Below are 14837 nucleotides of genomic sequence, written 5' to 3'. Positions count from 1 at the left end.
CTTAGGAAGCAGGGAATTATGTACTTACATCACATGTATTTCACGGGTTAGAAGGACATTTTTGCTTATGCGCGTGCGTTCTCCTCGTACTATGCATTCTTTTAATTTATACACAGCTAGCGCAGAAATGTGGTGGTTGCACAGTAAGTGGAGACAGGTAATAGGGAGTACGGAATTCAGAGGTAAAAAGCAGAGCAATGAAATTGGGCCCTGCTGTTTATACAAAAATGAAAAATCCTAAAAAATCCAAGCTTTTTCTTCTTCATTTGGAGTTCAGAGGTAAAAAGCGGAGCAATGAAATTGGGCCCTGCTGTTTATACAAAAATGAAAAATCCTGAAAAATCCAAGCTTTTTCTTCTTCATTTGGAGTTAAAGCTCCCCAGATTTACAATATCTTGTGTTCTAGACATTAAACAACTCTCTACATGCCACTAATAAACATCTTGAAGCTTGGTCATAAACAGGGCTTCAACTTTTAATTCATTTACATCTAGATGTTTACAGGCTTCCTAGATTACAACAAATATAAATCTTGGTCATCAAAACGGGCAATTCAATTCATGGACAGCACAAGCACAGAGCACAAATGGATTTTGCAACCCACCCTCTCCAGGACAGCAGCCATGCTTTTAGGAGAGTAAAACAATTCAAGATTGAAGATTACACCTGGAGCTTGACAAAGCATCTCAAAAAGAAACGTTGAAGTTTGATCAAAACAAAGGGAAAAGTCTTTCTTCACTGTGATGTCTCCCTATCTATTTTAAGAAACTGGAAGATTAAGAAAGATAAATAATGTCAAATCATGAACTGAGGAAAAAAGTTGCAGACTCACAGTCCTCAACAATGACTTGTTTTGAGAAGTCATTTTGTCCGATGGTCATTTTGTTAATTGCATTAAAATAAAGAAGTGTGATTATTTTTAGCAAACTTATAAAAAATATGTAAAAACAGAAAATAGTAAGTTTTATTTCTCGATCCATCTTTAACTCGGCATAACATGCAGAAAAGTGTCATTTATAAATGACATCATCAATGACATCAGATGCATCGTCGATGGTTTGCTCTTAAAATAAAATAACAAATACTTGGAAATTCTACCAGTTTTAAGCAGAAACTATGCACTATTAAAGCTTTCAAATATTCAAACATTTATTTCAATGAACGTTGATTCCTTTTATAATATTCCACGTCTAAAGTTCAGTATTTCCAGATATAACATCCGATTAACTTTCAGTTTCACAGGGAAAATTTAAGAGCTATCTACTACTTTCGACGATCCATACAAGACATTCCAAATAGTTCATTTTACTTCGAACATTATTTTACATTTTAATTATCTATTTTAATAGATTTCAAGGCACTGGACACCACTGGTTATTTATCAAAATAATTGTAAGCATAAAAAAACTTACTTGGTAACAAGTATGGCGAGCTGTTCATAACATTGTGAGAAAAGGTTCCCTCTGAAGTCAGGCAGTTTTCTCACTAAATATTGAATTGAATTCAAGGCCTCAGTTGAGGTCTTGAATTCATGCATCTGAAAGCACACAACTTGTGCAACAAGGGTGTTTTTTCTTACATTATTCTCTCGCAAATTCAACAACCAATTGAGTTCAAATTTTGTTCAGTTTTTGGTTTATATGCATATGTTGAGATACACCAAGGGAGAAGACTGGTCTTTGACAATTACCAGTAGCGTCCAGTGCCTTAAATAACGACACTTGGTTTGCAGCTTCTTTCTAAACCTGGGCCCATTTGTAGTTGAACATTTCCTGGCAAGCAAAATTCTACATTGTAACCATTAACATCAGGAAGTTTTACATTTTAAGCTGTCAAAATAACCAGCTGAATAGATTTAGAGGTTCTACTGAAGAGTCGGGTTTAGTTTTCTTTCACGGACCTGTGTACACTTTGTGCCTGCAGGAAGTACAGGCCCTGTGTCGCAATCATGACATGTCAAAGGTCAAACTGTCTATAACAATTCCAATCCTACAGTCAACCAAACATACTGTGGTTATCTTGTGAAATAAACTGCATTTATTTTATACATCATCAACCATTAAAAATGTTTCATTTCAACCCAAATTTCCACACCTGAGATAAAGAGTTTTTGATCATTTCAACCAATGATAGTCGCAATCGGGAATAAAACTAATTTAATTATTAAATTTCAGGCATTTTCAATGAGAGAATTGAATTCTAAGCTGTATTTTACAAGTCAGTGCTTGAAACGAGGACATGAAACAGCAGTTGGGTTATCATCCCTATACCTCCGCTTCCATTGCCCCAACAGTATTCGGTGTCTCACTTGTTTCCTGACTGCTATTTGATGGTTCATTACTTTGTGCATCTCCACCATTGGAAGGAGCATCCACATCTTCTTTATTGAATACGCCACCATAGTCTGTGGGTAGCTCAGTGCTAGGTTTAGTCGCTTCTTCAATCTAAAATGAAAAACAAACAAATAAACAAACTCAGTTTTTCTCGCAGACTGTAAACAAGAAAATAATGAAGTTCAAACTAAGTTTAAGTTTTCCTGATACCAGAAAGAACTTGAAGTGTTGTTGAAGAAATGTAATAAAGCAACATGAGAAACATTAAACTTTAAAGGCAGTGGACACTATTGGTAGTTACTCAAAACAATTATTATCATAAAACCTTTCTTGGTGACGAGTAATGGGGAGAGGTTGATAGTGTAAAACATTGTGAGGAACGGCTCCCTCTGGACATAGTTTTCGAGAAAGAAGAAATTTTCCATGAATTAGACTTTGAGACCTCACGTTTTGAATTTGAGGTATCGAAATCAAGCGTCTGAAAGCACACTACTTTGTGTGACAAGGGTGTTTTTTCTTTCATTGTTATCTCGCAACTTCGACTCGCAACTTCGACGACCAATTGAGCTCAAACTTTTTACAGGTTTGTTATTTTAGGCATATGTTGAGATACTTTATGTGGAAAGACTGGTCTTTGACAATTACCAATAGTCTCCACCGTCTTTAAGATGAACAATTTGAAATTTTGAAACATTGAAACACAGGGTAACCCCAGGGAATAACAACCAGCCCCTTTCACACTGAACACTTACCCCTGATCTTCCCTAGCAATTACCCGGGGAATAGCAACCCCTGCTCTGGAGTAGGGGTAATGGATAAAAACCTGGGTTATTCTGGAAAGGTGCAACCAGAATTCTTTAGACTGGGGACCTAAGTGGGGACAGTGTGAAAGTGTGCCAAGGAAACTGGGTGGTAAAGAAACGCTGGGGCTTCCACAGGGCTGTATGCTATGGGGCTAAGAAACACAGCGAGAAACAGAGCTTTTGTCACATTATCAAAACTGGCAGCCCCGAAAAGATATAGAGGGCTAGATAGCTCAGTTGGTAGAGCGCCGGCACATTAATCCGGAGGTCGTTGGTTCGAATCCCACTCTAGTCAATTCTTTGTTCAACCCCCAAAATCATCATCAAATCATGATAGATTTCTGGTCCTAACCTTTCTGTCTCGCTCGGCAAACTTCTCAAACATCTTTCCATAGAGTTTCTTCTCCTTTTCATTGGCTTGTTTAATCTTATGTTGACAGATAACGAGTTGATTCTTAGCGGCTTTGTTGTTTGGATCCAGAGCTACAACTTGACTGAAGTCTTTCTTTGCTAAGACAGGGTCAGCCATGGAAAGGTTAGCCTGCCCTCGTCGGAACAGACCTTTGATGTTTTTTCCATCGATCTCAAGCGCCTATGACAAAGAAGTATTGAGAAATAAGTCAATTGTGATTTCATTTCATATAATTTCATATAGGATTTTAGGCATAACAAGGTGAGGTAACACCATGTGTCAGCCATTTGTTGGGTAGATTATGTTCTTAAGAGAACTTTTCTTGCTATAACTATGGGTCCGTTCGATTAGCTTCCCAGGGTCGACCCTGGTCTGCCCCCCGTATGTTCAAACAGCTTTGACGTCATTCCAGGGGCTCACCCGTGTCAGCTTGTGCCCTGCTTGTGGAGCGGGTCACTTGGGGCTGGCCTAAGGTGCATGAGGTCACCCCGAGAGGGCGAATGATACTCGGTACTAACCTTATCACATGCTTCAACAGCTTGAGTGAACTCTTCCATCTTGATATAAGACATTGCAAGATTAAGATGTGCGGCCAAAAGAAGCTCGTTTGACGTCTTCTTCTCTTCCTCTGAGAATTCGGAATCGTGATCCAAGTAGTCCGTGATTCTCTTGTATTGCTTCACTGCTTTCTTGTATTCACAACCCTTCGAGAAAAGAAATTAAGGTACAAGTTAATAAATGTTTTTTGTGAACTTCACCTAAGCATTTTCACTTTACAAATCTAATAAAGGGAAAATGGCTACCAAACAAAAAATGAACAAAATGCTTTGGGTATAAAGCAGAGTAAGCAGAGACCTAAAATTAAGTCAAAACATGCTTAATATCATTCTAACAAGATCGTTCCAAAATCTATCAAAATAACCATTCAATTTAACACATTCAGTATAAATTAGTCAGTATAAAACATTCAATATAAAACATTCAAAATAAAGCATTCAAAACAAAGCATTCAAACTAAAATATTCAACATAACACAGTCAATATAAACAGTCAATATAAAGCATTCAATATAAAAAATGCAATATAAAATATTCAATATAAAACAGTCAAACTAAAATATTCAATATTCAATATAAAACAGTCAATATAAAACAATCAATATAAAATATTAAATATAAATCAGTCAATATAAAACATCCAATATAAAGATTTCGATATAAAACATGCAATATACCACATTCAATTTAAAATATTCAATATAAAACAGTCAATATAAAACAGTCAATATAAAACAGTCAATATAAAACATGCAATATAAAGCATTCAATATAAAACATGCAATATAAAACAGTCAAAATAAAATATTCAATATTCAATATAAAACATTCAATATAAAATATTCAATATTCAATATAAAACAGTCAATATAAAAATTCAAAAACTGTCCACTGCCTTCAAATCAATATGAGTAAAGCCTTATCCAGCGAATGCGATACAAATTGTTTTAGCAATGAATAATTCGCAACAGTTGAGCTGCGCTCATCTCCTGCAAAACAATCGCAACGACAAATAGCCCTGTGATGCCATATGAATTCACTTCGATTTCACAGGAAGTATGAACCCGGCTTTACTGATCATCTTATAAAAAAATTTCTTACCTTAAACTTCTCCGTTCCTTTTGTCTTTGCAACCTCTGCTGAGCTCAATTTCTCAGTTGGATTCATTTCCCATGACTCCTTTGCCTGCAGAAGAAAAAAATAGATCAAACAAAAGATGATAAATTTTAAAAGCAATGCAAGCCTCAAAATATGACACCCTTCCACCCAAACTTATCTTTTGATCCTTTTCTTTGTATCAACTTTTTTGTTTCAGTTTCGTTTCCTCTCCAGTGCCTTGGATTAGTTTTCTAGATAGATGGCGCTATACAAATGCTTGTTATTATTATTATTGAGAAAATAGAATTAGCTGTTGCAAACAACTTACCAACCAAATGGACCGAGGGTATAAATGCAAAAAATATTAATCCATACATTTCTTATTCTTTACCTTTTCAAATGATGTGAGTTTGACTTGATATGTAAGGCTAGCATCAGCTGGAATATTGAAGTCGGCATTCCCGGCTTCACCAAACCCATATTTCGGTTGGAGTTTAAACTCTGCGAGTTCACCACTCTTCATTTCTTGAAGACCCCTTTCAAGTCCTTCGGGTATATTATGATCACATCCTGAACAAAAAATCAATCATAAGTAACTTAAATAATAATAATAACAATATAACCCTCGAGAGCCAAGGATATGGGCAGAGCCAGAGCCGAGGAGTTACCGGCACAAAGGAAAATATTATCTTCCTTTTGTGCTGTGATAAGATGAAGTAATTCAACACCTGGCTAGGGAACTTCGTTTTGGTAAGTAAAAATGAAAGTAGTCCCTGTGGTGGTTGGGGCACTTCGCACCATTGTGAAAGCACTAGGGAAACATCTAGAGGGACAAATGTGAGAGAATATTTGTTACAGAAGTTGGCTCTTTTCAAAACAGGGATGATACTGAGAAAAACCTTTGAGATCTAAGGATGTTTTTTTACAAGTCCAAGAAGGATACATCTTGAAAAAAGGGAGGAACTTTTTGCAATAAAAGTCTCAGTTTGTACCTTCACCCAGGATGAAGCTGACATCGCGATCATCGAAGACTCGGTCGCCGTGTTTGCCGATAAGATGAACTGAAACAAAGCAATATTGTAATCATTATTAATTATGTGATTCAGACTTATGGGCAGTGGACACTATTGGTAATTACTCAAAATAATTATTAGCATAAAAACTAACTTGGTAACAAACAATGGAGAGCTGTTGATAGTATAGAACATTGTGAGAAACAGCTCCCTCTGAAAAAACATTTTTTCTAGGAAGGTAATTCCTCACTCAATAATAAAACTTCAGTTGAAGTATTTTATTATGCATCAAAAAGCACACAAATTTGTGCAACAAGGGTGTTTTTTCTTTCATTATTCTCTTGCAACTTCATTTCAACGACCAATAGACCGATCCAATAAGCTGTGCCCCATTGCGTATTGACCCATCACAACGCAACGAAGGTCGACAAATAAGGTCCGACATGCGTGCGCGTATGCTTGGCGCGTGTGGCAGATTGTGCAGAAAGGCATTGGAGAGGCTCACGTGTTCTTGCTCACACGTGCGTCGTGGGTGGAGCCTAATGGATCGATCTATTGAGCACAAATTTCCACAGGTTTGTTATTTTATGCATATGTTGGGATACACCAAGTGAGAAGACGGGTCATTGACAGTTATCAAAAGGTGTCCAGTGTGGGGGACCCTGAAAGACAACATTCTAATTGGTGAATTTATGCATAAATCACATCAAACTACCAGTGGTTAGACTGCAGGACTTGCAATCAAAAGGTTAAGAGTTCAAATCCCCCAAGCTAACCGCTGATTTCACAATGACTGGAATAAGTTTTATTATCTAGTAACTGAATCCCAATTTCTTGATTTGTGTAATTCATAATCATAGGCGTTGAACCAATGTTTGTATGAGAGAGAGTGGCTGTTGCCAGCTTGGTGTTTATAATCCCCTTGTGGGAGTTTGCCGAGTTCTCTTGACAGGAATATCATCTAACCAAGCTATAATTTCTTTGTTACCTTCCAGAGCTGAATTATCTGTTGGTTTATCATACTCAGATCCAGCCTCAAGGGTTCGATGCATGATGCCGCCGTCTTTAGCTTCACTCAAATCTTCTCCTGACCAATCAAAAAGCTCCACCTCAAAAACCAGCGTCGCATCGGCTGGAATTTTACCTTGACCTGTCGAAAACAAAAACAGGGTTTGATTTTCAAAATTAGAGAAGGACTTTACCATGACCAAATGGAAACAAAAGGAATAATCCTTGCACATCATGGACCTATTACCTATTCTGCTTTTCTAACTTTAAACACTTACCATTCTTGCCGTAAGCGTACTCAGACCCACATGTCAGTACAGCAACCTCGCCCCGTTTCATGGTAGCCACGCCCAAATCCCACGCCTTAATCACCCGACCTAAAAAACAAGAACAGTCAAATTTAAGGCGCTAGAAAGTTAAGTTAGCACAACAATAACATCTTCCTCAAACCTGTAATCCTTTACAACCTAAGATGCACTTCTGTTTTCTAACTCGAAACCAAAGACACAAACAAGTTTTCATACAAATAAAAGAAGACTTATTGTGGTAGGGTACCCCGGTGTTTCTGGTTCCTGACCTTAGCAGGCACCCTTGTTTACAGGTTTCTTCAGGCTTGCGAGCTACAGTTTTAAGTTGACTTATGAGGCATACTTGGTTTCATTACAAGAAATATAAAATGATTTGGGGTTGGACAAAGAAATATTCACTAGAGCGGGATTCGAACCATCGACCTTCGGATTAAGGTGCTAGAGCTTCACCACCTGAGCTATCTAGCCCTATGATGTTTGTCTCACTATTCTGTCATTTTACTTGTAGGCTACGATCTTACCTTCTCCCAACTTGAAAGAAAACTTTTCATTTCTGCGTCTGCTTGAGTCAAACTCCTCTCCGTTTAGCAACGTCCCGACATAATGTACACTGACATTATCTCCCTTCATGGGTCCATCTTCACCAACTCCTGCTTTGATAATAGCCTTCAGGACTCCTCCATCTTTCTTAGGGGTGATATCTTCTCCTGTCTCAGCGAGGGGGTGTTTCTGTGGTGCTTGGTCCATTTCTTTCTCAACAGCCATGTTTTAAAACTCTGAAATGAAACTGAAATTCAACAAATTACACAACTTAATTCTACCTCCATGACTAACTAAAGTATCCGTAAAGGTACCATACTTTGTAACAATAAGAATTTAGTTAGCTATCAATCTCTCCCCATTACTCGGAATCAAGTAAGGTTTTACGATAATAAATACTTTGGGTAATTACCTAATCAATAGTGTCCACTGCCTTTAAACTTTAAAGAAGAAACAAAAATATTTCTTTCTGGAAAATTCCCGGAGGCCGGCCGCTTTATAAATTATTATTTATAGTAAGTTTATTTAGCCCCGAAACTTGAACATTAAAACCTACACCACCAAACATGAGTATTTCACTAGAAAAATCTTCCAGTTTTCAAATTAAAATGTCCCTTGTTCCACTGAAGAAACAGAGAGCATTGTTTGGTCTTACCTTGGCCTCTTATTTCTCTACCGCTGTGGATAGAGAATAATAGTCTATTGCGTTTTTTACACGTGAGTTGTGTGTGCAAATCGATGCTGCATCCAAATTCTTTGTATCATCGCCTTTAAAGTGCGACCTCTATCGATAATAAATGGGGAGCTCTTTTTTTTATCATCGCCCTCAAAGTGCGACCTCTATTGGTAATAAATGGAGAGCTCGTTTTAATTAGTTTTCTTCAAGGTGCAACTACTTACTGCACAACTCTGACTTTGAGTGACAGAGCCTACCGCTTTGAGTGGGTTGCGGGTTTGTGTGTTTTAAATAAGGCCTTGAACTTCTAAAAGGGGCACAGAAAGTTTCCTCTGGTTAACGGGCACTTCTTCTATGAGGAAAATGTAAAATTTGTACAGCGGTTACTGGGGTGATGATGCCCTCTAGGGGCGGGTGAGTGGTTCGTGGGTGATGGCTTATAGACGACATACCTGGAGCGTCTTGTGACCAAGATTAATGACTAAATCTAATTGTCTAGCCCCCATGCAGACCACGAACAATAGTTGTAACGGATTATCTAACCAAACCGAACCCAAACTGAACTTAACTAACGAAGGCCATATTAGAGACCACGTGCATTGACCGCCATCTTTGATTTCAAACATTGAAACATGCATTCGCGTGTTCACGCTTCGTGCAACTTTCAGCCAATGGTAGCTGTTTATGGACCTCAGTGTGGGAGACAGTTTCGGGGCTTGTGACGTATGCAGGAGTATGAGGGGCTGTTTATGACTAATTAATAAGCAAACCCATAAGAGCAAAACCTTATGTATAGGAGCAAACCCATATTTATATGAGCAAAACCATATATAAGAGCAAACCAATATACCTAAGAGCAAAATAATAAATATATAATGATCAAAACAAATATATAGAAGACCACCGAAAATATATAAAGGATCAACGGCAAATATATATAAAGGACCAATAACCTCAAATATAAATGACAAACACAAATATATTTAACAGCGCCCTCTATATTGGACGTAGTTTCTTATAAAGACATGTGCACCCATATAAAACATAAAATTCTCATACAAAGGACGTCAAATCACCGAGCCGTAAATTCAGCCTTTGTCTGGCACTTGGTAATCATTGCGCACGTTTTGCTGGGAATGGGAGCAATTTTCCGGTTATCCTAATTTGTTTTTACATTATAGTATCATGGAGACCTACCAAGTCTCACGCATTAGGCGTGAGACTCACGCATTTGGGCTCTGTCTCACGCTCACACGCACAGCAACCATTTTCTCACGCATTGGGGCCAGACCGGGAAAAAAATAAAGATTATTGTCATGCATTGCCAAATCGCGCTCGTGTGTACAAAAAACGCAATCTACAATGTTTGCACAATCTTCAAATTGCACGCAGTTTATCAGAATCATCTTTTTTTTTTACAAACGTTGTACAAACAGAGCACAAGTAATTGGCAGATTTCGCACGCTTTTGCTCTTTTCCAGCAGGTTCAACTAAAATTCGGCAGAGCGCAAAACGCTTATTGCGCACAAGTTTTTCAAGATTCGTTTTAGCAAACTCGTTAAAAAAAAAAAAGCGCTCCACTAGCGAAGACACAACAGGCAGAGGAAGTGAGAGGAGGATTTTGGACATCATTTTTAGTCATTTTGTTTTTAGTTTGGAAGGAAATAATCTGACACAATCGTACCTCCACGTTAACCATCAACATATTCTGTGTACCTCATGTTAGTTTTAATTGTGTAGTTTCCCATTGACTTGTGTATGGTTGTGTGAGGTCCCATTGACTTGTGTATGGTTGTGTAGTTTCCCAATGACTTGTGTATGGTTGTGTAGTTTCCCAATGACTTGTGTATGGTTGTGTAGTTTCCCATTGACATGTGTATGGTTGTGTAGTTTCCCATTGACTTGTGTATGGTTGTGTAGTTTCCCATTGACTTGTGTATGGTTGCGTGAGTTCCCATTGACTTGTGTATGGTTGTGTGGTTTCCCATTGACGTGTGTATTGGTTGCGTAGTTTGCCATTGACTTGTGTATGGTTGTATAGTTTCCCAATGACTTGTGTATGGTTGTGTAGTTTCCCAATGACTTGTGTATGGTTGTGTAGTTTCCCATCGACATGTGTATGGTTGTGTGAGGTCCCATTGACTTGTGTATGGTTGTGTAGTTTCCCGTTGACTTGTGTATGGTTGTGTAGTTTCCCAATGACTTGTGTATGGTTGTGTAGTTTCCCAATGACTTGTGCATGGTTGTGTAGTTTCCCATTGAGTTGTGTATGGTTGTGTAGTTTCCCATTGACATGTGTATGGTTGTGTGAGTTCCCCTTGACTTGTGTATGGTTGTGTAGTTTCCCATTGACTTGTGTATGGTTGTATAGTTTCCCATTGACTTGTGTATGGTTGTGTAGTTTCCCCCATGACTTGTGTATGGTTGTGTAGTTTCCCATTGACATGTGTATGGTTGTGTGAGTTCCCCTTGACTTGTGTATGGTTGTGTAGTTTCCCATTGACATGTGTATGGTTGTGTAGTTTCCCATTGACTTTTTTATGGTTGTGTAGTTTCCCCCATGACATGTGTATGGTTTTGAAGTGTCCCATTGACTTGTGTATGGTTGTGTAGTTTCCCTTTGACATGTGTATGGTTGTGAAGTGTCCAATTGACTTGTGTATGGTTGTGTAGTTTCCCAATGACTTGTGTATGGTTGTGTAGTTTCCCATTGACTTGTGTATGGTTGTGTAGTTTCCCATTGACTTGTGTATGGTTGTGTAGTTTCCCATTGACTTGTGTATGGTTGTGTAGTTTCCCATTGACTTGTGTATGGTTGTGTAGTTTCCCATTGACTTGTGTATGGTTGTGTAGTTCCCATTGAGTTGTGTACGGTTGTGTAATTTCCCATTGACTTGTGTATGGTTGTGTAGTTTCCCATTGACTTGTGTATGGTTGTGTAGTTTCCCTTTGACTTGTGTATGGTTGTGTAGTTTCCCATTGAGTTGTGTACGGTTGTGTAGTTTCCCATTGAGTTGTGTATGGTTGTGTAGTTTCCCATTGACTTGTGTATAGTTGTAAAGTGTCCTGACTTGTGTATGGTTGTGTAGTTTCCCATTGACTTGTGTATGGTTGTGTAGTTTCCCATTAACTTGTGTATGGTTGTGTAGTTTCCCATTGAGTTGCGTACGGTTGTGTAGTTAATTTGAGTTGGAAAGTTACCATAATTTTATAATAATAACATACCTCGATAATTTGCTGACTGAGTGAAACTAAACTGATGCCAATCCATTATCTTGGTGATGTTTTTAGCAATCGTCTCTCTGTCTCCCCCCCCCCCCCCCCCTCTGCTCTTTACGTCCGCAGCCGCCTTGAAGAGAAAACGCCACGGGTCGTCGGAATAAATTAGTATAGGTAACAAATATTCATGATTCTCATCTTGACTGATGAAGAGGAAACGACACGGACAAGAGACTAAGCAAGCACTGGTTCCAACAGCACATACATTGTTCATAAACCAAATGAGAAACAGGGAACCAGCGGCAGTTACCATAGAACGTGCCTGGTTGTAGTTCGTGGTTTAGCTTCATACGTCTGTTCTGTTTTATATCTCAACGAAGGCCAATATTTGAGACCACGTGCATTGACCGCCATCTTTGATTTCAAACATTGAAACATGCATTCGCGTGTTCACGCTTCGCGCAACTGTCAGCCAATGATAGCTGTTAATGGACCTCAGTGTGGGAGACAGTTTTGGGGCTTGTGACGTGTGCAAGAGGGTCTATGGCTATTAAGAAAGAAAATCAAAAGACGAAATTCTTATAAACCCATGTTGCGAGTGATGCATGCATTGATTGCCGGTGTCGCATGCAATTATGTCCTCTATGCAATACTATCCGGAGGACATTATTGCATATGCAATAATGTTTGCCGGACGGTTTTGCATATGCAATCGTGTCCGCCCGCACGCTGCTGCATAACGCAATTGTGTCCGCCCTGACACATTTGCATATGCAGTTGTGTCCGCCCCTGTGCAAAAACCATCCTTGCAGTAAATTAAACGCCCATGGTCGACGGAACACGTTCGCCATTTTTTTACAAGCTAAGTGCATGTCATGAATAACATGGGAAATGTTTGGCCGTTGGGTATTCGCTGCAATTATAAAATACGTGAATATTCATGCTGCGTATACGTAGGTTCAGAGCATGCACGCTCGCATACGCGCGCACATACATGTACATGTACAGTCATGTACATGTCCACCGGACGGTTTTTGGATAGTCCCGGACACGATTAAATATGCAAAACAGTCCGGAGCGGACAGTATTGCATGGCGGACACAATTGCATCTGACACCGGCCCTCCTCATGAAGCTATATATAGCTCCATACAAATTGGTGACAAAAAAATGTCATCATTAGTATTTTTTCCTAGGCAAAGACAAAAGTATTATTTTTAACTAATTATAATAACGGCCAGTTGCTTTTCCAAGCTGTTTGTAAACAAAATCTGATCTGCAGCTCAATAGCTCAGTTTGTGTTTTAGGGTGGCGGGTGGCCACACCCCGACTTTTAAACCGATGAGCAAAAGGGCCAACCACTGCTATAAAAAAAAAAAAAAAAAATGATGTACATTTCCCAATAATAATTATACATCTATGTGACTTCTTAGTCAGTTATTTTATTATGAGTCACTTTATTAGCAGTATTTGATGTATTACCCTATTAGCTATACGGTTTTGGAGCATAGAAACAGCCCGGCTTTCAATTAATTTGACAACAATAATCCTGTAAATGGTCATGGTACCTGATCCCGTGAATGGTTCATTAAAGGATATAAATGAATTTTTACCGCACCCACAGTCATTATACTCTTCGGAGAAAATGACTTGTGATTGATTATGTGGTAACATCAAAATGGCAATTTCCTCCACGGAAGTTAATTGCCTAGCATTTGGTTGCAGTTAATAAATCTTTTTTTTTTGCTGAGCTGTACAACGATGAATTCGTTTACTTGAGTACATGCTAAAACTAAGACGAAAATTATTACAAATCATCACAAAAAGTGATACCGAACTTTTAACTTCCATAACAACGGTTGAAACAGTTGTGCAACATCACGCGATGCGCGCGACGCGCATAGCATTTCCTTATAAGGAGTTGTTTACCCGAGGGCCTAACCATTTCATAGCTGGAGGGGTGTTGTGTTGAAAGAAATCACTGAATAATTATGATTTTTGCATTTATTTTACCTTGTGACCAAAGGTGTTGATGTTTTTTTGACCGTAAAGGTACTTATGAATGGGAATCAAAGTGTGTTGAATCGGTTTGCAACAAGTGGTTTAAACCAACCGAGGCCTGGTTCTTGATAATTTACCTCGACTTCGTCTTGGAAAAATTATCAAGTCCAGAGGCCTCGGCGCGGGTTTAAACCACTAGTTGAAAACCTCTTCACCACACATTGATTCCCTTATTCTCAACTCAATAATGCAAGAATAATAATGAAAGCTGCATTGACCAAGCAGCGCGTCAATGTGCGCAAAATGAATGGGGCGCTTTCCAGGGTTTTTCATGGGTTGGTTTTAATGTATCTCTACATAGGATTGTTCCAAAAACCGAAGGCACTGGACATGTTTGGTAATAGTTTTGTCAAAGACTAGTATTTTCACTTGGTGTATCCCAACATTATGAATAATTTAATAACAAAACTGTGAAAATTTGAGCTCTTGGTCATCGAAATTGCAAAGCTCTTTGTCATCGAAATTGCAAGAGAATGATGAAAGAAAAAACACCATGGTTGCACATGTGATGCATAAAAAAAGGACTTTCGGTGAGAAATTACCTCTTTCTCAAAAACTACGTTACTTCAACGGAAGCCGTTTCTCACAACTATCAAATGCTCTCAATTTGATTGCTCATTACCAAGTTAGTCTTTATGCTAAGAATTATAATGAGTAATACCATTAGTGGCAGAAAGCCATTAAAAAAAATTCACCGCAATGCGCAAAGTAAAAAATATCACCCCTAAGGAACGGTAGTTGTTTGTGTGAATTTCTATAAATAAAAATGTATAGGGCCTATAATAAGTATAGGGCCTATTGGTTGCCACA

General features: G+C 38.5%; 1 protein-coding gene and 1 non-coding gene across 5 annotated transcripts; one reads left to right on the top strand and one right to left on the bottom strand.

Moving 5' to 3' along the window:
* Positions 1–443: 443 nt before the first annotated feature.
* On the bottom strand, positions 444–12063 carry LOC139953675 (peptidyl-prolyl cis-trans isomerase FKBP5-like). 4 transcript variants are annotated; one of them, XM_071953182.1, is made up of 10 exons: positions 11974–12063; positions 8054–8319; positions 7503–7601; positions 7205–7366; positions 6196–6264; positions 5595–5773; positions 5207–5290; positions 4067–4252; positions 3489–3728; positions 444–2444 (listed from the first exon to the last, which is right to left on the bottom strand). In XM_071953182.1, exons 2-10 carry the CDS (start codon positions 8295–8297, stop codon positions 2265–2267), a joined length of 1443 nt encoding a protein of 480 aa, XP_071809283.1. In that variant the 5' UTR covers positions 8298–8319; positions 11974–12063; the 3' UTR covers positions 444–2264. The 4 variants fall into 4 exon arrangements, with proteins under 4 accessions (XP_071809283.1, XP_071809284.1, XP_071809281.1 ...); XM_071953183.1 differs by having other exon boundaries at positions 8054–8308; positions 11974–12044; XM_071953180.1 differs by lacking the exon at positions 11974–12063 and adding an exon at positions 8728–8835 and having other exon boundaries at positions 8054–8308.
* Positions 3359–3431, top strand: Trnan-auu (transfer RNA asparagine (anticodon AUU)). The gene has a single exon. It is a non-coding gene; the product is annotated as a tRNA-Asn (tRNA).
* Positions 12064–14837: the final 2774 nt, after the last annotated feature.

The sequence above is a fragment of the Asterias amurensis genome, chromosome 22 (genome assembly GCF_032118995.1).
Source record: "Asterias amurensis chromosome 22, ASM3211899v1".
Lineage (NCBI taxonomy): Eukaryota > Metazoa > Echinodermata > Asteroidea > Forcipulatida > Asteriidae > Asterias > Asterias amurensis.
Note: the sequence above shows the minus strand (reverse complement) of the source record. Positions and strands in the feature narration are given on the sequence as shown.

Bases quoted from the DNA above. Each gene is read 5' to 3' on its own strand.
- LOC139953675 (XM_071953182.1), bottom strand. From the start codon at position 8,297: ATGGCTGTTGAGAAAGAAATGGACCAAGCACCACAGAAACACCCCCTC. The intron at 7,367-7,502 runs GTAAGTGTTTAA...TGTTTTCGACAG, and splicing joins GTACGCTTACGGCAAGAATG to GTCAAGGTAAAATTCCAGCC. The intron at 5,291-5,594 runs GTAAAGAATAAG...TTTCTTCTGCAG, and splicing joins AACTCACATCATTTGAAAAG to GCAAAGGAGTCATGGGAAAT.